The sequence below is a fragment of the Erpetoichthys calabaricus genome, chromosome 2 (genome assembly GCF_900747795.2).
Source record: "Erpetoichthys calabaricus chromosome 2, fErpCal1.3, whole genome shotgun sequence".
Taxonomy (NCBI): Eukaryota; Metazoa; Chordata; class Cladistia; order Polypteriformes; family Polypteridae; genus Erpetoichthys; species Erpetoichthys calabaricus.
The window spans coordinates 284,641,212-284,664,287 of NC_041395.2; the positions used below are offsets into that span (position 1 = coordinate 284,641,212).

General features: G+C 36.5%; 1 protein-coding gene across 2 annotated transcripts in view; it reads right to left on the reverse strand.

Annotated features, from left to right (window-relative positions):
- The window catches only part of zgc:123010 (uncharacterized protein LOC641500 homolog), a 62,790-nt gene extending 42,194 nt beyond the window's left edge, over positions 1-20,596 (reverse strand). Inside the window, exons 1-4 of one of the 2 annotated variants that reach the window (XM_028795666.2) lie at positions 20,413-20,596; positions 4,590-4,693; positions 3,810-3,893; positions 3,268-3,330 (exon numbers count right to left, since the gene is read on the reverse strand). In XM_028795666.2, the coding sequence (XP_028651499.1) occupies positions 3,268-3,330; positions 3,810-3,893; positions 4,590-4,693; positions 20,413-20,470 (309 nt within the window). In that variant the 5' untranslated portion in view covers positions 20,471-20,596. Of the gene's footprint in view, positions 1-3,267; positions 3,331-3,809; positions 3,894-4,589; positions 4,694-20,279; positions 20,375-20,412 lie in introns of those variants that run through there. The other variant, XM_028795668.2, reaches the window with a different exon arrangement.
- Between the last annotated feature and the right edge of the window lie 2,480 nt (positions 20,597-23,076).

Consider the following 23,076-nt stretch of genomic DNA (forward strand, 5'->3'; position numbering starts at 1 on the left):
TTTACATAGTTAATGCTTAAAATTCATTGTAGAAAGTAAAATGTCTAGATATATGTAATTTAAGAGACAAATTGAACTTTGAAACTTTATTAAGTTATAGTATATTAGTTTACAAAACTGATTTTTTTTTTTAAACTCTGAAACATCACACATACTCTTATTTAGAATTCATTAAAACAAAAGGACTTAACATTAATAATATAAATGCACTGTTAATTAATTGTTTTTAAACTCTAAGTCTAATCTTTTGTAATTTCAGCCTGTTTTTAAAAAGATAAAACCTTCTTATGCTAAATGATGTATTTGAATTATCCTTTATAATTCTATTTTCAAAAATGTGTAACAAGTGTTACAACAAACACACAATGCTATAAACAAAAAAGAAAAAAAAAGTTGTTCCAATCAGAAATAAAAATAGCCCAATATGTAATTAAAACCCCAGCCTTAGACAGCTAATGAATAATAAAATAATATTAAGAAAATGCCATTTCGATATACAGTTTTATGTAATACAAGATATCTTTTCACATTGAGTCAATGATAATGCATTAGGATTCTTCCAGTTCAGCAAGATTAATCACTGAACTAACAATGTAATATAGAAAAAAAAAACAAATATAGTAGATTATGTTATTGCTGTTATATTTCAGTGACTTACCTGTAAGTTTGCAAAACATACACTTTTTTATGATTGGCAAAAATCTTAAAATCACTGTAGAATTACACTGTTATACCTATAACACACTTAGATAGATTTACACTTAACCTGTCTTACTGCTAAAGGCCGTTATCTTGCCCAGAATGCATCATGCTGTAGGAATGACACTGTTGGTATCTACACTATATCAATTACCTTCGCAATAACCAATGTAAACAACAAACATGTAGGGTATGCACATCACAAGCCCTAGCTATTGTCTCCGTTAGGCAACATTTCAGTATCTGTAACCAAGTGTATAAACAGTGTGAAGGACAGCCGGGTCCCATGCCCGGCAGGGACGCCCTTGCTGCATCTGTTCCGGGGGAGCCACCATGGGCAGCTCAATACCTCCCCCGGGACGCTTGGTGGCAGCCTCCCTAGTGGACGATGATTCCCCAACCTGGCGCAGGGCTCCATGGGAGATGGAGTCCTCCACAGCCTGGTTGGGGGCTCGGATGGCCGCTAGGGGGAGCTGCATGACGTCTGCAGCCCAGCTGGTCGACTCGTCAGCCCCACCCGGAAGTTCAATTAGGACCAGGTAATCAAGCACCTGGAACGCTTCCGGGTGGGGTATAAAAAAGGCCAGCCACCACCACTCGAGAAAGCCAGAGTTGGGAGGAAGGAGGACAAAGCTTGTGGTGGAGTGGTGGGAGAGAAGAAGTGTGGTTTGTTGTGCTATATATTGAAGTGCTTTTGGGACTGTGTTGGGCCTGTGGGACACGGGGAAGGCGTGCCAAACGGCTGAAGAGAAATAAAGTATTTATTTAAGTACGTGCCTCTGCCTGAGTCTGTGCCGGGTCAGGCGCTATAGAGCGCCTTTTACAACAGAGACATACTTATGGTAGGCAATAGTGTTTATTCATAGACATTTTATGCGATTTACCAGAAGGCCAATGTTTTCATATTTAATAATGATCCTAGGGTTGGATCATTTCATTATAAATATAGAACTAAAACAGAAAGATAATGGCCTTTAATGGTGAAAAAAATAAGACTTTCTCAACTGATGCATCTTGTTGGGGTGTAACCAAATATGGAATTGGAAATTTAAAATTGCAGTTTAGCAATTTAAATTCATCGTTACACAAATGACATGCACTGCTCCAGTATAACAAGTTGTTGCACTGGGTCTGCAAGTTTTCTTAGTTGACTATGGGTATTTTCAAGTTTCTCATCAGGATCTTTTCTCAACCCCCATGTACTTACAAATTCACTTTACAGAACATAGAACATAGTACCATTCAGTTCATTATCATCTTTTGATGGACCCACAGTATGCTACTGAAATCATCATTATTTACCTCTGACATGGTGCAGTCATGATAATAGTCCACCAATTGACATAAGACTTCTGGAATCCACAACTACTATTTTTGATGCTTTAAAATATTAAGTATTTAGAAAAAAAAGTTATATTACCATGTACATGTTCTGCTTTTAGTTTAACGTTACATCTGTGTTTTTGTTGCATGTGCTTTTTAGTTAGTGATGCTATGATCGATCAGCCATTAATCTAATTCAGCCAGTTTTCACTACAAAAGACTCAATTTGTGATCGATAAATTGGCTGATTACAAAATGTGATTTTATTTTTTCCAAGTCCTGCTTTTCTAAGCTTCACTGGAATGCAGATGTAGTGTTCCTTCACCTGAGGTATTACAGTAATTTTTTTGCTGCGATCTTCCTGTAAAAATAGCGCAGCAAGGTAGACTTTACCAGTTACAGAAAAGACTGGAAAATTGGCCTTTACATTAAAAAAACCGGAGTACTAAACTGAGAAAAAGGAACTGGAGGAGTCATGCAGTAACATGAAATAGGTGATCGGTATTAGCCTTAAAAACCTGATAGGTTTGACGTTTTTTATTTTAAGTATACAATATTTGTGAAGAATATAAAGGTGCTGAACTTGTTAGTGGAACTATTTAAACATTAATTAATATTTTAATTTTACACAATGATCCACATAGTGCTACTATATAAGTCAGTAAAAGTGTATAAAAATACAACATTTTTTAGGTAAAAAAAATAATAAAACACTAGAGCTATAAAGATTTAAATTATGTAGACCTTCTTCACTGCCACTTCATTTCAGGTTTTAAAGATATCTTTTACAAACCTGAGCTGTTTTTAGTGTGCAGGGTTACATGGCTATAGACATTCTGGCCAATATGACCTAAAAGAAATGAAATGCATGATTGGCTATAATGCACACAAACCTATCATGCCACTGTTTTGATTAGTTTTAGCAGAAACAATGAAATCTAAAGTCTAACTAAACAGCAGTATCAAAATTCTAACCAGAACACACAATCAGATGATGCAATCCTGCAGGAATGATTCTGGATGATGTGGTAGTAAGACAAAGGTTTTAGTCAACATCCGTTTTGTAAAATACCCTTGATGTCTTCATGTAAATGTACAATGTAAAAATCAATTTATAACAACCTTACTATCGTTGCAGTGCAAAGAAATTCAAATCAGCTCACTAAAACTTTCACAAAATGTTTAAAACATACAACTACAATCTACCGAATGTATTGGTAAATAGTATTTTTTCCAAAACTTTACCTGATAATTTTGTTCATGTTTGTCATCTTTAATGTTTTCTATCTTCTTCCGGTGTCTTTGTCGCTAAAGAGTGATAAAAATAAGCAGAGTTGCCTTAAGCAATGTGTGAAATTCTGCACAACAAATTGTCCTGGTAAGTAAAGACAGCAGACATCCATCACAATATAAAGGCTATCAGTAAAAACCATGCCTTGTATTCAAACATAACGCCGGATGTAAGGTGTTTTTACTTTTATTTTACCAGAATGTAGTATAGGTTGAAAATAATAAAATAACTTCTGCCTTGTATCATCATTTGCAATTTAAATTTAAGAAAATACTTTATAACTGGTTGGAAAAATATATAAAAATGTTCACTTTACGATTTTAACATAAGCCAAGAATTAAAAAACTGCAAGGAAAAAAATAAACAAAACAAATTTAAACTATTCCCTTAGAAACGACAAAACATGCCTCCTGAAAACTGAATGTATTAATAGATGTCACAATTTATGATCTGAGTTCTCCCAGGATGGCAGGAATCATTTCATGAACTCATTTACCTTCTTCTTTGCCCTCCGTCGCTCTGCCCGCCTCTTTGCTCGCTCTTCACTATCAAGGCTCCCATCTGGATTCATTTCCTCATCCTAAATCATATACATCTTACTTTCATTAATATTAAAGTGCTTAGCAAATAACAATAAAACATATGTTGTACATATTATTTTTAACTTTTGAACAATCAACTGGAACATTCTTACTATGTTTGCATACATTTCTTCTAAAAACAAATTTGTTCCTACACTGGCAACTGTAAACTGGCTCGAGTAAATGTTTTTGAGGAAGTATGTCCTACAGTTAATATGCTATATTAATCCCCAAGAGAAAACTGTCTTTTCTCATGACCTTATGGGCTCATTGGCACAATGACAGTGTCACCTCACAATTTCATGGACCTGGCTTTAAAATTTGTCAAACTTGGTAGACTCTGTGCTTTTCCTATGTTCAAGTACATATATAGTATATATCATATTTAAAAAGATACAAAGTTGTGATGCACAAAAAAAAAAAGTAATTACTTAAAACCCAGAATGATCAAGAATAATTTGTTATACACTAAAATCTGAAATCATCTGACAAGGACAGCAGAATTTTATGGCAGAATTATCTTAAGGCACATAACAGAAATGGTAGGTATAACTTATAAATCACATTTCATTATAACTACAATGTACATCTATGCTATATTCTATTGATATTTACTATTACAGTAGGCTATCAAGAAAACAAAAATGATCATGCCACATTTGATTTTAAGAATGCATACACAAAACATGACTTACCTTGATTAACATTATTTTATTGCTACCATTCTCTATAATATGACCTCTGTACTCCACTTCATCCTCAGTTTCCTCTTTATCCTCTCTGGGATTTTTCTGTTCATCTGATAGAACAAAAAAATACAAGGAAAAAATTAACAAGCTGCATCTGCTGAAATGAAGATCAACTGTATAATGTATCATTTTTAATGAATGATAATATTAGTATGCCATGTGTGATAAACTGAAACAACAACATTTAACTCCATAGGCATAAGCCAGAACATACTTTACAATATTTACCTACATTTCTTTCATTTTCAGATTTTTAAATATTGTCAAAGAATGTGCAACTTGAACTTAGGAATAAGATGTAACTTTCTGCACTGTTCTATCTGGGATGTCAGTTAAAGTTTGCTGATATTTTAAGAAAATTGTCTTATATTGACCATGAAAATGTGTACTAGCTGTCATACTAGAGAGTCTTCTGTTTTTTCACAATGGTTAATAAGTGGATGTATTATTTAAAGGAATCACAATAAGATAAAATTAAAGTTTAAATTACATTAGTTTACAAACTGCATAATTAGTAAACTACAAACATGAAAGAATAGTTGAGTGGGGATCATGCAGAGTAAGTTAAGAATAAATTATTTGGGAAAATGCATGAAAAGCACTAGTCCCTTCCTTTAATTTTATACAGCTAAATCTTAAATTATACTTCCACCATCATTATATCTTAATTCTGTCAAAAATAAACACATTGAAGTAGCTGCTTCCCTATAGCATTCAGTGTCATTTTCATCCACGTTTGCATTGATTGCCACCAATTATAAGTATTTGGATACAATTAAGGGAGAAAACACCACAGAAAAAAGTGAGTTAAAAATAAAATTAATAAAGAAAGTTAAGTGCTTAATGCTATGGAAAAATATTTTAAAATCTCAATAGCATACTAGCAAAGTTTTCTGAGTGCAATAAAAAAAAAAATAGGAAAAAAAAAAATAAGACAATTTATAAGACTGGACAACTGATTTATGGAACTGATTATAAAAAAAACCTGCAGTGAAATTCACTGGAGTGAACTTCAAAACTACTGTAGTCAACAATAGTAAGAGCAATTAATTAAATAAACAACAATACAGAAGTAATGTTATCACCTTAGTCAAATACAGACCCCTGCATCAAAACCTCATTAGTAAGTATGTGGATATTCGCGGAAAAGGGGAGTTTTCAGACGACTTCTTTAAAATGGTGAGGGATTCCACAAAAATCAATGAAGCTGAGGAGCTTGTTTCAAAGAACTCAGCAACAAGCAAGAAATAAAAACCCTCTGCATATTTTTTTTGTACTAATGACTCACATTCTAATAATTATATGCCCTTGGACTCAAGTAATATTTATATGTTCAAAATTAAATCACCATTAATAGTCAGGTAAAGTGTTATTTTTTCCTCCAGTGTTCCAAAAAAATCAATTTTGAGTTGTATGTGTTGATTTGAGCTCGAAAGTGGGTATGAAATGGAAAAAAAAAACAAAAAAAAAAAACAACATTTTTCTGGAAGCATGTATAAAGAAATTTAGAATGGATAAACAAAACCCCCAAGTACTATATACTACAAAAGTTTTTAAAGTCACCATCTAGTACGAACTTCAGTGGACAAGTCAGAACAAAAGGAAACCAAAAAGAAAAGGCATGGTCATTCATTGTCTTGGACACATTAGCCAAAATTAAATGAGATATACTGTATTTGCGGTTTTCAAAACTTCACAGTTAATGCTGGAGTTAATCCTGCCTTATTTAGGTAGGTATAAACTTTCTTTTTTCCTTATATTTTCACCAATTTCTGTTAATTTTCCCACTGAAACAAATTTATGATGTGCAATGATAACTACTCTGTATTAGGTATACTTAATAAGTCTGCCCTATTTCTGCTGAATTGCAAATTAGTCAAACTTTTCTTCAAGTGACTGTTTTAAATTCACTTCTCAAAAATAGTTTTTTTGGAAACCCTGTACAATCCCTATATACACATGGTTATTATTCACTTCAATATTTCAAGCTGTGCCTTGATTACCAGGAACTCCTTTTAACCCTTTAAATTGACAAAAAAACCACCCCTCTCAGGAGAACACTTCTTAAAAGTGGTCAATTCCATTAATGCTCCACAAAGAACTATTTTATATACTATTGCTATATTCTAGAACTGTAGTTTTTATGCCAAATTAATATGGTCAGATTTCTGTGACAGCACAGTGTGGACAATATTGAGATCTTAGTGTACTACCCTACTTTGGCAACATAAACAGCACATTTCATTTTAGGTGTGTTCGCATATAATGTGAAAAGCACCTACTGTCTTTACTATGTCTGTTTGTCTGTGTGACCGGCTATCTGTCAGCAAAATTCAGTAAACTAATTCACAGCAGAAAACCTCTCCTGCTTCTTGAAATCACAGCGGGCAAATTACCTGATGTTCGTAACCGTTAAAGTAAAAAGAGCAAGCTATGTAAAAATTAATTAAAAAGGAAACCAGTGTCCTTGGCATGGCTTGGTGACATGTTATGCATATAGTAAATACACCCATATTCCTGATTTCTGCAAAACTAAAAACAACCTCATGGATGCATTGTCTGCACATTACAATGGTTCAATATTTCTCTAACACTATAATTTTTTATCAAACTGTCACAATGACCTGTTATCAAATTCAGATGCAACCAACAGTTTCAGCTTCAGACTTCAGTGATTTTTTAATGTCCATCAAGTAATTTGAAATATTGTTTAAGATAATTGAACTAAAACTAGCTAGAGACCTTGCCTAACCAACAACTTACAATAGGACATCAATCAATGAAAATGTTTTCATCACTTGAGTTGGAATCTCTAAAAACTATTTCAGCCCCCACAAGCCTATTTGGTTCTTTCTGCCAGTTTTTACAAAAATATCAGAATGTTTAAACTCCATGATTATTTCAAAGCTCCTATGAGAAATGGTACATTTCACTATTAGAAGATGAAAAATCACAACTGTTCATCATTATGGAGTACTCAGAATTCTACTGTCCCAGTCCTCGTGGGTTACTTTTGAACAGCACCTACGACATAAGGAACACTCCCTGACAAAGCAAAAGAAAAATACCACAGTATGTTTAATATCTTCATAATTGTGCTTTTAAATTAACACCGTTAGTAAGAAAAAGTTTGTCTACTTTTCCAAATTTGCATTACAGTCATGCCTGTGTCCTTTTTTTTATTTATTTTTCAAATATAAAAACCATGAAGAATAACTATTACACAAAATAAGTAATATCAAAAATCAGTAGTTTTTTGCTATAAAATAATCTATTACAGAAAAAACATTGTCCCACATTCTTCTAAAAAATAGATTATTTACATTATTCAGTCTTTACTTCTATGCAAGTTGTGTACAGATGGAAGAAAGATTCTTAGCTGTTGCAAAGTGTTTGGGGGACAACCGGATCGCCTCCTTTATTCCTGTAACTTACAAAGTAAATAGGCGATCGTTGGTGCCAAAATAAACAAAAACTGCCTCAATGGTTACAACAATAATTGTAGTCAAAAGATCTGAGGAGCTCTGTCCTTCTCAAAGGTTCGGTCCAAATGAGAGGTCGACATTAAGAGACGTCTCCATTTTTTATATCAGTCTCACCTGAGGGGGCATGGTTTATTACCCTCAGGGGGCATCTTCTCTGGGCTGAAGAAGAAAGAGACAAGTCTGTTTGCGGCAGCACCCTTTCTCACCCCGGCAGGGTATTGCGCACCTTGGATGAGTCTTTGAGCTGACCCTCAGATGCACGTGCAGGACAATGTCTTATGTATTAAGAAGTACATCTGTTGATTTCCTTTGAATTATCCACAGCCATATTTGATATTCTTTCCTTTAAATGAATTACATTACCATTGTCTCTCAAGAAATCAGGACTGTCATCAACTTTATGCATTTTGCACTGTTCTTTACTAGTTCATTTACATATAAGTATAACACATATACTCTCTCTCACACTGTTTCACCCACCCCCCCCCCCAAAAAAGTGTAGGGAGTATAGGGAAATGGTGCCAGTTAAAAATTATCCAGATCTTCAAGTGAAGCCAACAAAATCAACAAGCTAATTAAAATGGAAGACTCAATGATGGGACACACATTTTGTCCCCTTGAAGCTAGTATCAAAGGAGAAAATTAAAATGCAAAACTGACTACCATTATGAACAATGCTACACATCCTCTCTCTGAATCCCCAACACCTGAATATTGTCAGCCAATGAATTATTCAGTAGAAGTGTGTCAAGAAAAGCCACTGGGGCTCCTTTATACCAACGGCAATACGCCTGCATAATGTCTCTCTGTGATTTTGATTGACAAGTCATAAGCTCTTTCTTTTTAAAATTTTTTTTAGTCATTCTGGTGTGTGTTCAGGCCACATTGTGTGTAAGTGTGTGTATATTTTATATTTACATATTTATACTAGCCGACACCCGCCATAGCATACGGCGGTGTAAGAATAGGAACGGAAAACGGTGAGAAAGGAATTCAGAAATCAAGAAGAAATAAATACTTCTTGAAAGATGCAGTGTGCATGCAGAATTTCTGGCCAAGCAGGATTACATGTGAAAGTGATAAATAAATCAAGCTTTCCGAATTTACGTACTATGGCCATGGCATCCTGATAGTTTTGTTACATGTATCTTGGACTTCCTGGAAATGTGGATGGTAATATGATCATTTTGCCTACACATCCGTTGTTATTTTCAGCGTTTGCTTGCAGTGCATCTTATAGTCCTTTGTATTGTTCCATGCGCAGATCTTGTTGATGTAATCTGAGATAGTTGAGACGCGCGCCCTCTGTTTTAACATACGCATCTATGACGTACTGTTGGAATAGTTTGCCGCTGGAGTGCAAAACACTAAATGTATTCCTCATTGCTGATCTGTATGCGTAAAACTGGCATTGAATAAGCCTTATTCACTTGGAGGTTCTTTTATCGGGAACATGTTGTAAATCTTTGTGCCAGCCAATGTCTCCGTAAGGGAATAAAAATGGGTAAACCAGAGGATCGCAATTCATATTGAGCGTGTTACAGGAGTTGCCAATGGGATAGATGCAAATGTCCCTTTCAGCAGGCGTTTCGCCATCTTCTCTGACGAAAATCGCTGCAACTTTGGTGTGACATGTCGGGGCATTGTATCGCCGTAAATCCTGCCTAGGGTTTCCCTTGAAAACCATTCGTACAGATGCTGTTGGATTGGACTGAGCAATTTCATGCATGTGTTTATATGATTTAGCAAAGCGATTGATGGTTCTGAGCATGCAGTCTAGCTGGAGAAGTACATTTTCGCTGCATGCAGAGTTTGCTTTATTTTGTAAGCGTACTTCAGTAGCTTGCGCTGTGTCAAAAAACATACAACTGTCCATATCCTGGAGAGGTAGAAGTGTTAGCGTATAGTGGAGAGATTTGGTGATAAATTTCAGTGTATTTTAAAACAGTATGGTCCGTGGCCAGAAGGTTGGGTTATCTGTGCACCCATGGAAGCAAACGCTAGAGAAGAGTTGTATTCTCGAATGTGTTCACGATAATTTTTAGCTTCTGATGTTTGCTGTGTAAGAAGCTGTTGTAAAGACACAGGTGGCTCCCGCACAGGTGGTAAAGCTACTTTACAGTTGTGGCAGCACCTCAAGTACTTGTTGGATGTATTACGCTCAGCAGGCCAGTATAGTGCATAACATGGAAGAGGACAAATAGGAATCGAGAAATGCCGTGTCGGCAGGACTGGTTTTGAAGTGGAAGCAGGACGAACCAGAAGAGAAATATATACAAGAGATATATATAGTTAATTATATGGCATCTGTAAAAAAACAAACTTTCCCCTGTGGAAAAATAAAGTTATTTTTATCTACCTATCTAAACATTGTAGTCAATAGAAACTAGTACTGGGTGGCATACCAGTTCATACCGAAAACAGTTTTTTATTTTTGTTATGATATGGATTTTTCTTATACTGCAACACCGGTTTAAATTGTCTAAACAACGTTCGGAACGTGGCCCAGCGGGAAACTGTTTAAGGGGGACCTTTAACCAGTTGGTAAAGATGTCACCACCAAGTTGCACTTGTTTTATTTTATTTTTATTTGGTGAATACTGTGTAATGCACATGGACTTGAAGTCTTGAAGTAATAGTATTATTACTGGAAGTTGAACTATTATTTATTTTATTGTTATTATTTATTACTTTAAATATTATGCACTTTAATGATGGTAAAGTTGTTTAAAAAGTCACTTTAAAGTGTCACTGGACACAGATTGTTAACATTAACAGAAAGTGTTTACAAAACATACTTACTATTTATTCCTTTTCTAAGACATGTTCAGAGCAATACAAATTTTGCCAAGTCTAAATGCCTCTTTGGATGGTTGAAAATATGTTGTCAAAATTTTAATTTAAGTTGTTTGCAAAATTTGTTCAATAAAAAGGTTCTCTATTTTGACTGCAACTGTCATGCAATGTAATTCCTTCTCTTCATTAGTGCCACCCCCTTGAAAACTATCACTTTATGGGGCCTTGCAAACCTGTATTAATACTTGTGTGCACATTAAAATGTTTTTTTGTACAATGTACAATTCTCATGACAGTGGAATAGGTTATTCTTAGCCAGTCTACGTGCAGTGGAAAATGTGGTTAACATCCACTCATGCATGGGAAAAAAATGCCATTGAATACCATGAAGCCGGTATAATTTTGAAAAATACCGTGATATAGAATTTTGGTCATACCACCCAGCACTAATAGGAACAGAAAAACAGAAACAGATTATGCAGTTTATGTATCTTACACATACTAGTTAACACCAAAAATGGCAAGCATGTGCCTCAGCATTTGTCAGTAGGCAGTCTGCTTCAACATAACCTTGAACACACTGTTTCAACATGACCTTGTAAAGTACTCTGTCTTACAGAATTAAATGTTTTCAAGCAAATGATAAAAGCAGGACTACAGACAAAAATTCACCTCAAGGAGCCAATAGCTCCTAAAAGAAAATTAGTAGCAAATAGCTTTGATTTAGGTACCAAATTATCAAATATGTAAAACATTAATCTTTCAGTCTTTTACCTTTCTAATCTCCATGTATGTGTGCCTAATTCTTTTCCTTCTCAGTACAAATGAATGTCATAACTTTCAAACAATATACAGCCATTAAGAACCGTGTATTTTATTCTGGCTCTGAGTCTGTGCAACTGAATGTCAGTGTCAGAGGGCCATCCAGTGTAACTTGGTGTTCTTTTCATCTTGTTTGAAGTTAGCCAACAACTTTTTGAAATACATTTTGAAGAATATTAGCCGTCCAGTGTTCACTTTGTAAGCAAAAGACATGAGGCACGCATTTCTACAGCTCTGCTCCTTCTGGGGAAATAAGTATCCCTTCTGGTGGATAGGGCACAAGGGCACAGTGAAGAAAAAAGTGACAATAGATTCATTTTAAATAGGATTAGTTCAATTTTTGCTGTCCAGTGTTCATTTGGAAACAGAAGAGCATTCAACAACAATGACTCAGCTGTGGAAATGAGTGTCCCTTCCAGTGGATGGGATGGAGAGGCACATCAAATATGAGCATGCTATAAAAGACTGTCTGATATGCTTATTAAAGACACTGCACACTATTTTAACCACCCAGTGTTCATTTTGCAAGGGGGTACAGCAGATAAAGATTACTACTGAATTCTTTCTATACATTTTTTGAAAAAATGTAATCAGTTTTAATCTGCCATGTTGTGCATGTAGATATATATGATTTCTGTGATATGGATAACACAGGCAGAATCACAGAATTAACGCAAAAAATGGATTTTAGATTTACAAAATCAAAATGTGCGGAATTCAGAGACTGAAGGAGTAACTCTTAAAAAAACTTCCCAAAATATCAACAGTTTGAGTAAACTGTAGTTCTATCATCCAGATACTATTTTCTAGTTTCTTGTTTTTCTAGCGAATGCAATTCTTTGTAGAAATTCAATCTTGCTTCTATCAGTTTGTGAGCATGTTTCTGTATGTTTGTTTGTTAAAGGCACACATGTTAGCTAGCTTCATGAGACAGGTGGAAATGTCGAAGCGAGCAGTATCAGATACCCCAACTTCATCCAAAAAACTAAGAAACACAAGCTTAACTGCAAAATTGAGGGCACAACCATATCCCGGGGATTTTTACAAATCTGGACAACAACTTTTCTGCAAGTTTTGCCAGCATATCATAGACTGGACACAAAAAGATTCTTGCAACGACCACGTCAAGTCTAAAACCCATCTCAAGAACAAGGAGAAATTAAGATCAATGAGTGTTCCCTTTCAAGTAACAACAGAGGAAGCAACAAAATTGTCAGATGCAAGACACAATTTTGTGGAGGACTTTGCGACCATGTGTGCAGAGTCAGACATACAGCTCGGAAAAATGACAAATATGTGTTCTCTCTTTACTAAGCACTATAAACAGGGAGGCACGCAGCCAGAAAATGAGAGCAGTCTTTGTCAAACTCATGTGCCACGTGTCTTTGAACAATGTATAGACGCCATTCTTCGAAAGATTCGTGGCAAGAAAATTTATGTTTTTGATGAACCCACTGATAACCAAGACCACAGCATTCTCAACACAGTGAAAGGCGAGTACACATTTGGCTGTATGATAATTCTTTTATGTAGGCAATTCTAATTGCACAGGATGTATTTTCTGTAAGTCATTGAACTGATTAAATTAAATTTAACCGGTCTTTCCCGTTGAAAAATTTTATTAGTGAATGGCATTGGTTTTTAATGGGTTCCCTTTTGAAAATTAACATTTCTGGATTTAATAAACATTTTGCCTCATGGTGACGAGGCATGCAAGGTCCTCATTTGACTCAGCACAAAGGGGGACTACCCTCTAGGATTCATGCTCTCTCCCCTTGTCCTTCCATTGTGGAGGAGTCCCGGCCAGGCAAAGGCACTGGCCGTCCGCCACAGGGTCCTAAACTTTGAAATTTAGAAAAAACAAGAGTGTCTCCTAATGAACAAATTATTATATCACCAATATGAAGTGATACAGATACAGCCTCTGTGTCCATGAAAAAAATGAGATGTGTAATATGTCAAAAAAACAGCTGTGCATAAGAGAACACAAGAGGTGAGAACATCTTGCAACACTGTTGTGTATCCTAAATCATAACTGTGCTTACCTTTTAAGCATGCATATAAACCAACAATCACCTGGTTTTTGTTAACCACTGAAGGGTGATAAGCACACACCAAGTGCTTTGCAGTTAGCTCTGTAACAAATGACAACAATATCAGCTTGATAAAATTTTACCATATCATTTGCAAGCTTCATTGTAATTTATATATGTTTAAAATATTGATACTGGCTATTTTCTGAGTTCAGAGTTGCTGGCAGCCTCAAGTTATCCAGCTATTACTGAAACTAAACCTGGACAGTATTCCAGTTCATCAGAAGGCACACTCATGTACATACCCACACTCACTGTTACCAACAAAAAGGCCTTCTTGAATATCACAATCAAAATGGCCTGTGCTGTCCAAGAGGCTACAGCAGTGTCACCAGGACCAATTTAAATGACCGAGTATGCAAGAAATTATAGTTTCAAATAATAAAGCTACTTGTGACCCTGAATCAGAAAAATCACAATCAGAAAACATATGAACAAGTGAATGTGACGATGCGGGTTTGCTGCATGCTCCCATCTGCTGTCCGGGAGCCCTGGAACCCGTCACCGTCAGTAATGCTACCGATGAGCTAGGCAGTGAGGCAACAACAATGGAGCAAGGGAATGGTGTATAAAAGTGCCAAGTGCTTTTATTAAAGCAACAATCAAAACAATGTTCAAATTAAATAAAGTGCAGTGATTCAAAAAGTCTTCATTAAATAAATAATCCATAAAAACAGTACTGAAACGTGGAGGTTAAAATCCATTAGAAAAAAGTCTTCCAAAAACAACAAGGTTAAAACAATGCTGGAAGCTGTCCTTTTAAAAATCCGGTGCATCCTTCTACTACTGCTGGCGGCACCCCGCTTCTCCCATCTGGGCCGCCCTACATGCAGCTGACCTTCTCTTTGCCTGCTTCTGCTGTTCAGATCGCCTCACCGACCCCTGGCTCTGGTAGACTTCTCCATACAGCGACTTGGGTTCCACAGCGACCAGGGCGCCCACGCTGGGGAATACACACCCCCAAGTACCCATGTGGTATAGCGGGTCCACAGTGGACTGAATTACCAGTACCTAAACGTAGCATTAAGTATTTTATATCATGATGAATCAATATTTATTTTATAGCAAAACAATAACAATTGTTAGGCACTAGAAAAACACACTGTATTAAAAAACATCAATAATTGTTCTATTAGAGGTCTTTCCCTAAAAATTCCACATAAGGGAGTTTAGGGTTTCTCAGATTTAAATGAGAGGAGAACATCACTTTGATGATCTTTGCTTCTATCATTTCTTTGCCTTTTTAAAATATGGAAGTTAGTACCTGCCTATAATAAAAAAAAAAAGTTAGATGCTGAAACTAATTAAATCATCTGATTAATTAGTTTAATCAGTTATTTAAAAAAATTGAAAAAATTATTTTTCCATTTATAGGAGGGAACAAACAGATTCTGGGGTCATTAAATTACTGGCCCTCCTAAGAATATAGTTACTTGAACTACATTGTACTACACTGAATTAAAACATTTAAAGCAGAAACTGTAAATGGAGAACCATATACCAAACTAGCAGAAAGATAAACCAACCACACATGATAAAGTATTAAATATTGTGCATTTTACTCTACATACCAAAAGCAAACACTTAACTTTCTTAGACATGATTACTAATAATATGGGTGGCAGCTGGGATTTTTGCAACTAGTACTATACCCAGGATGAATCTTTTCCTTTTAAACATATTTCTACTTGCTCTCACTTTCTCTCTCCATTTCTGTATTCAAAAATACCAGACAGAAAAATATGTGAATGTGAAATCTGCTTGGATGGGAATGTCTTTGCATCTATAGCTATCAAGTTAGCCAATATTGCAGATTTGAATGTACATATTAAAAAAAGCGTGTTCATTGCACATTGCAATATACAAATTCAAAAAGATGTTACTATCTGGTACGTTCCACTAGCAAGAATGCCATTAATATCGTTTTAATTCTCATTTTACAACTTTATACCATTTGTCACCATGGGAGCAGGAATGGGATAATACTTTTAGAGTGCAGAATAAAAAGCCAATTATGTGCTGCTTTGTAGTCAGTTCAACTTTAGAGATAGAAGAAGAAGTGAGTGGTTGAAAAGGCTTTCCCAAAACAGTTTATGAAGGACTGTGTTTTCAGGAGCAGCAGAAGGCTGTCCATTTTGTTAATCCAGTTATAAAAGCAAAAAGGCTACTCCTGAAAACTAACACCACTTTGTATTGTTTGTCAGGCTTAACATAATGAAAAATTAACTTGTGTCAAAGCAAATCCCTGTCCTTGTACATTTGCTATTTTTTTGCATGTAATTTTTAATACATTTGAATTATAGTTGACTATTTAAATTTGATATAGCAGCACTAACTGCCTGCAGTAAAACAGTCAAACATACAAATCAACAACTCCATTATCTTATTTTTAACTGAAGTTTTAATCAAACAAAGTAGCAATCATAAAACCAACAGCAACAAAAGTGAACAGCCCAGTAAACTGACACCTGTGTATTTAACATTGCAGAAGCATATACTACAATGTATAAACTCCAAGGTTTCTACAAAAGACCAGTTTAACAATTCTAAAATGACATAATTTAACTTGGTGTTCAATTAAAAACAACCAACAAAAAAGAGAAATGGATGTCTGCTTTATGATCTGTTCTAGTGGTGCCATATATACAGATATTTTCTTAACCGAGTTCCTTATAAGCTGCTAATGAGTGAGAGATATTATTTATGTAAGAATATACTCAAGCAATTCTTTTATGGAAAGTCACTCACCATACTAAAACTGTTCACATTTTCTACAACTGAAGCAATGTCTGATTCAGAGACTTACTTACAGTTACAGAACAAGTGGTAAGCACAGAAATTGCAACCATTCAGTTTTCATTTCAATGACTTTTCCACTTGGTTACACAACTATCCATTTTCTGAACCAGTCTGTTCCATTAGAAGGGTACAGAGAGACAGAGTCCCTTCTGACATACTTACATGAAAGGCTGAGACCAATCATGACAGGATGCCAATTCACCTCTGGGTACTTTTACACAAACACACTCACTCACACTGTATCAGTTAAATTTGCCAAACAGCTCAACACACAAGTCTTTGGATGTGCCACCAGGTGGGGGGAAATCACACAGACACTTCAAATATGCAGAACCTTCACACAGTAACTGAAGAAAGATCAGAAGCAGCAGTATTAACTACCATGCAAATGTGCTAACCCCACACTTCCATTAAAAATATAAATATCAGTTTCTGAAGATTTGGATTTTTCTTATTTATCCATTCTTATATCACTTAACATTTGCCAGCTACCACATTGTTATAACAGTAAGATTCTCAACAACTCCGTTTTTATCGTAGGACCTTGGCTTTCAGTTTATCAGTTTCAAGTAGCTGCCTGCTTTAAAGTGAATTCTTTAAATAGACTGATAAATGTCTAACCAGTCTAAAAAATGATATAAGAAACAGGTGGGTCTCAATCAAGGGTGCTTAAATTTGCTTTTGTTCCAAACCAATTATTTAATTAGAAGCAAATCCTTGCAGGTAAGAGACATTATTTTATAATTAGTAATTCTCAGCAATTCCCTTTTCTCTCTACTTGAATTTCCAAGTACTTTATTCAAACATATATTGCATTGTGAACACACAACTGTAAACGGGACCAAATAAGGCTATGTCCACACTACTACTGTTTTTGTTTAAAAATGAAATGATCAGTCTCCTTTTTTACCTTCTGTCCACATAACCTGGTGTTTTTAACACCCAATAATGGAGACTTTTGAAACAGCCCTTCACAGCCTTACACCACTGGACATACCAACTCAGCATTACAATGTAGACTTTTGAAAACACGGACTCTAACTGGGCTCTGATTTGTTATCACGAATACATTCCCTGACTGGATCCTGCCCATTACAACATCTCTTTCCCTGCTTGGTCACACTTCACGAAAGAAAAAACACATTCCAACACAGCAGATGTTGAACAGTTACTTTCCATTGCGCTTGCTGTGTTGCTTAACTATATCCCATGCCCGTTGGTGTTACAGTTCCTTTAAGGATTTTTCTGCTGATGTGAATATGTCCAGTGTAGATGAACGTCTATGTCATATATGTTTTCAGTTGTTTTGGTGTAGACCACAGGTATCGAACTCCATCGTTAAGAGACTGGTTGGAGTTTGAAATCCCAATTTAGCTGGTCATCTGTTGGCTTGTTTCACATCTCATTGTTTCACATCTCATTTCTGTTTGGCGGTCATTCAATGAAGAAATGAATTAATCCAGAGGACTGAACCCTTAAAAACAGGGCTATTAAAATGATGGAAAAGGAAGTTAATTTGAAGTAAAAACTGGTCACTGATTAGGAAAAGAGTCAGAATGAAAAGCTGCAGCCACTGCGGCCCTCCAGGCCTGGAGTTTGACACCCCTGGTGTAGACGGAGATACTTTCGTAAATGTGAAAATGCTAATGTGGATGAAGATCGCTTTTATTTAAAAATGCCACTTTTAAATGAAAACAAATTAGTGTGGATGTTGCCTAAGATGTGAAATGCTTGTTCCTTTATCATCTCATTATTAATTAGCAGCTGGCTAAGAAAACAAGAAGCAATTAAAACAGTGAATGCAGACCTTTAAATGAAAACAAGCCATTAAGGGTTGGAAATATTAACAATTGAGTCAGCAAAGATGTTGTCTGAACAATAACTGCTTCAGCGGTAACTAACAGCTAATTCAAAAAATGGATTGGATTGGAACAAAACACTGCAGCTGTGGCCCTCCTGGTCTACATGTAAATTAATACCAATTTCCACAATTTTTTTTTTATTCTTTATTTAGCCTTATACAATTTCTTGTATTAGGAATAGGCATATCCCTTGGGGTCAGCACGCAGGGTCAGCCATTGTACAGCTCCCCTGGAGCAATTGAAGGTTAAGGGCCTTGCTCAAGGGCCCAGCAGAGTAGATAGATACTTTATTAATCCCAGGGGGAAATTCATATTTCTCTTTTGACACTGACGGGGATTTGAACCGACAACCTTCGGGATACCAGCGCAGATCCTTAGCCTCAGAGCCACCACTCTGCTTGTAAATAGTTGAAAAATTGACACCATTATCTTTTCTGTTATACGTCATGTAATCTTTAAATTTTAAGCTTAGAAACTAAAACAAGTGGAACAAATAAGGCATTGTATACAGAGACCACTGACTCCATGTTATTTGCAACTGTATGTTAAATATCCTTGTTATGGTTATACAGTATAAAAATTGACACCATTATCTTTTCTGTTATACGTCATGTAATCTTTAAATTTTAAGCTTACAAACTAAAACAAGTGGAACAAATAAGGCATTGTATACAGAGACCACTGACTCCATGTTATTTGCAACTGTATGTTAAATATCCTTGTTATGGTTATACAGTATATTTGGGTGACACCTACTATAGATTCTTAAAAACATACATGTTCATGACAAAGTTCCATTGTTTGCATTTTAAATCATAGGAACACAAATAAAGACAGGAATTGAAAGTCATTGCTGTTCCTAATGCTGTCCTCTCTCAAACAGTTCAAGTTACGCATTAACCCGTTTAAGATTTGACACGTTTATTATTTGATTCTCTTGGACATTCCTGGTTTAGATTGCGATAGGACCAATTAGTGGAAGTACAGAAAAGTGCGCAAATGACAATACATGCCTAAGGGGAGCCACACTGATTCGTGGTTCCACTAAAAGACACAAATTTACTGCCCACATCCCTTTCAACAGCATTTCATTTTCAAGACTGGAGCCACAAAGAAAGAAACTGGCTAAGTAAGTACAGCATTATTGACTACTAGTAGCCAATTAAAATGGACGATTGACCTGTTAACTCGAGAGCGGTTTAAAACAACATTCCTCAAACGGGTTCCTCCCAAAAAAGAGGCTGGGAATCAACACATTAACGGGTATGTACTTCACACTAATTGCCGAGAAATTAAATCACGTCCCACTGGCAGCATTAGGGCTCCACTTAAAGTAGGTGGACCAAACCCCAAAAGCAATAAGGGCGCAGGCAGGGCCAAGATTATAAATAGCTGCTGCAGAGTTAAAAATTAACTTTTAACAATCTGCACGAACGTTAAAGTAATACGTTAAGGTTACACATTCATGAAAATATATGTTTCTATAGACTTGTCTGTGGAGAACGAGAAATTTATTCGGTTTAACCACAGCTAGTAAGGTTACACAGGAATAAAAGAAAGAAAGAAGCATGGTATACCCTAACAATTGAAATGCATCACGAAACACCTCAAACATAACCGATTGGGAGCTACGGCCCCTCAGTCGCACGCGCGTTTATGTGCATCCCCCACGCCAGACTGACTCACAGCGACTTTGTAACCTCCACCCTGTTAAGGATTTCAGCCGCACCGAAAACATGGATTAACACAATAGTAGACACTCTAAGGACATTTACAGACCGTCACTAATTACACCGCTACTTCGAAAAGGCTGAGCCGCGGGGCACTGAGAATCAGCGCCGCTTTCCCAAACTCGTTAAATCAGGAGTGCGAGAAAAGTAGAAGTAAAATGTGACCAGAAGAAATTTCCTACCGCTGCCAAATCCCAGTAACCTGAAGATGTCCCTGGTGATTCTCATTGGAACATTCATTCGGCATTATTGATGCAAAGGCCACTAAATAAAAATAAATATTAGTTTTAAAATAGAAAATAAATCCCTAAACAAAGTGCTGTGTGGGAATCTCAGCGCTCTAAACGCTTCCTCACTGCACATGACGTCATCGTGCCAGCTCCACCCTCTTTCATACATTTTTAAAGGAACCGCGGAAGGATGGAAATGCCCCCGCATATTTGTGCGTTGAAGTGTTGCGTTAACTTCCTTTCAACCTTAAACTCTGTTTTTCTCATCTGTTGCCTCTGGGTGCGGAAAAACCTAGTGGAATGTTGAATTTTGTTTTTGTTATCAATGTTATCAGTTTTTTGTGGTTAAAAACGACATAATTACAAGTCTTTTGCAGCTTATTTGCAATGCAACCCAGTCCATTTCTTATGCTCTTGTCAATTTTGCCAAAAATAACTCCCTTTGTCATTCCTGAGGTGAATATGGAGTGAAGTACAGTTCTGGTAAAACTATAAAAGATGTTAGTAACAGCTATTTCTTTTTGCAAGAGTTCAAAACGCTGAACTCTAAATGTTCCTTATATTACAGTAAAACTTCATGACCGTTTATTTCCTTCGATTTTGTTGGAAGAATTAAACGCTGCCGGGCATTATAGATCAAATTCTGTGTTGCCAAAACGAGGTCTGTGGAGAAACGAGTAACTAAAACATCTCCGCTTAAACTTATATGCGTAATAGCACATGAATACACATTAAAATTACCCGATTTTAAAAATGTAAGTTCGTGTTTCACTTGCCGGCGGCTCAATCTGTCCGCGAACTAACAGTGAACTGTGCAGTAGACGCGTGTTATGTCACTAAACAGAATGTCCCTTTAAAGCAGTTCACATTTATGCTAAATTCATTTTAACAGTTTGTCGACTGAACAAGCCTGTCGATGGCCACATATTCGCAAACATAAATTATTAAAGCAGACAGTTTCACATTGTCTATTTCGAATTGTGGCCTTATTTATTTATTGAAGTACTACAAGGCCAGTATACAATACCGTTATGTGTGTGTGTGTGTGTCTGGATCACAAGCCACGTAAAATAGGCATTCACAGTCATGGACTGAGCTGGCATCGTTTGGTTTAAACAGTGTTCTTGGAACATTACACGATGATTAAGATAGTGTGCAACTTACACAAACTACAACACTGTCGGTAGGCTGGGCTGTTGCTTTAAACATGTCGAGAGATGAAACGCGAATTGTATTTTAAACGATTTTCAGAAACACCTAAATCACACAAGTGCACATTCAGCCACAACATTAAAACCACATGCCTGACATTGTGATTGAGGACCCCTGCTTTAAGTCCTAGAAGTTGTGAGATGGGGCCTCCATGGACTTGTTTTTTCCAGCACATCCAATAAATATGCTAGATCAGATTGAGATCTGTGTAATTTGGAAGTCAAATCAACACCTTGATCTCTTTGCCATTTTCCTCAAACCATTCCTGAACATTTTTTTGCAAGGTGTATTATCTAGTTTAAAGATGTTGTTGTCATCAGGTAATACCATTGCCATGGTCTCCAAAAGTGTGGCTAACATCAGTTCAGTTTTGGAGGAAGCCTATTCAGGCCTAGACCCATCCAGTTCTCAAGGCAACCACATGCCAATGAAGCAGGTACTGTTCTAACATTAGTTGTGGTGGTATGTTTTGTGTGGATTCCTGCAAAGCTGCTGGTCCCAGTCATAGTGACTTTTGTCCATCACCATTGTCAATTGTGTGGTCAAAGTTCAGATAAAGTGAGGTGGTGTGTTGAAAGATCCTGCTATCAAAGTTCCACCCTTGATCTGAATGCAGTTCTACTAGCATGCCAAATCTACTGAACATACCCTCAATAAGAGCACTGGGTATAGGCTTTGCTTCTTGGTCAGGCAGAGAGTGAGCTTTCTGCCACTTAGCGAATAAACATTCCACCACTAAAATGTACTTGTTTCCCCGGTAAGATAGGGGGAATTAACCCAAAATATCAATGCCAACATAATCCATTGGCAAGCCAATGTGGTACTTCTTGAGCGGGGCAAGGCACTTCCGAAGGGGTCCCTCCCTGGCCATGGAGATATCACAGCTGTGTCAGTAGTTGTCTGCATCTTGGCTGCACTGTCCCCAATAAAGGTTCCACCAGATTTGTTTAATGATATTACTAAGCCCGAAATGGCCAGACCCCTTTCCCACATACATTGTTTTGAGATGTACCTCTTATACTTCCATAGGTACCACCATCTGCCAGATTGCATAGCAAGTATTTGCCACCTGTAGTCAGTGACTACTGAATTGTCCCAATTAGCCCAATGACCCAAGCTGTCAGGTACAATCTCCTCCCAACTGGGTCAGTGTCCAGCTACTACCCAGGTTCAAACCTTCTGCTCATGTTCTTGGTCCTGCCACATCTACAAGTCAATTTGTCCAACTGGGCACCATTAGAGCTGTACAACGGTGTTCTTTCTTCCTGACTAGCTATTGCCTTTCCTTTTCAATGACAGTACTGGCAGTCCATTAGGATGTGCCCATGGTGTGTGCTCCGTCAATGTTGGACTTCATAATGAAAAGACTGCAGTGACACTGGCCACCTAACTCTCTGCCCCTCT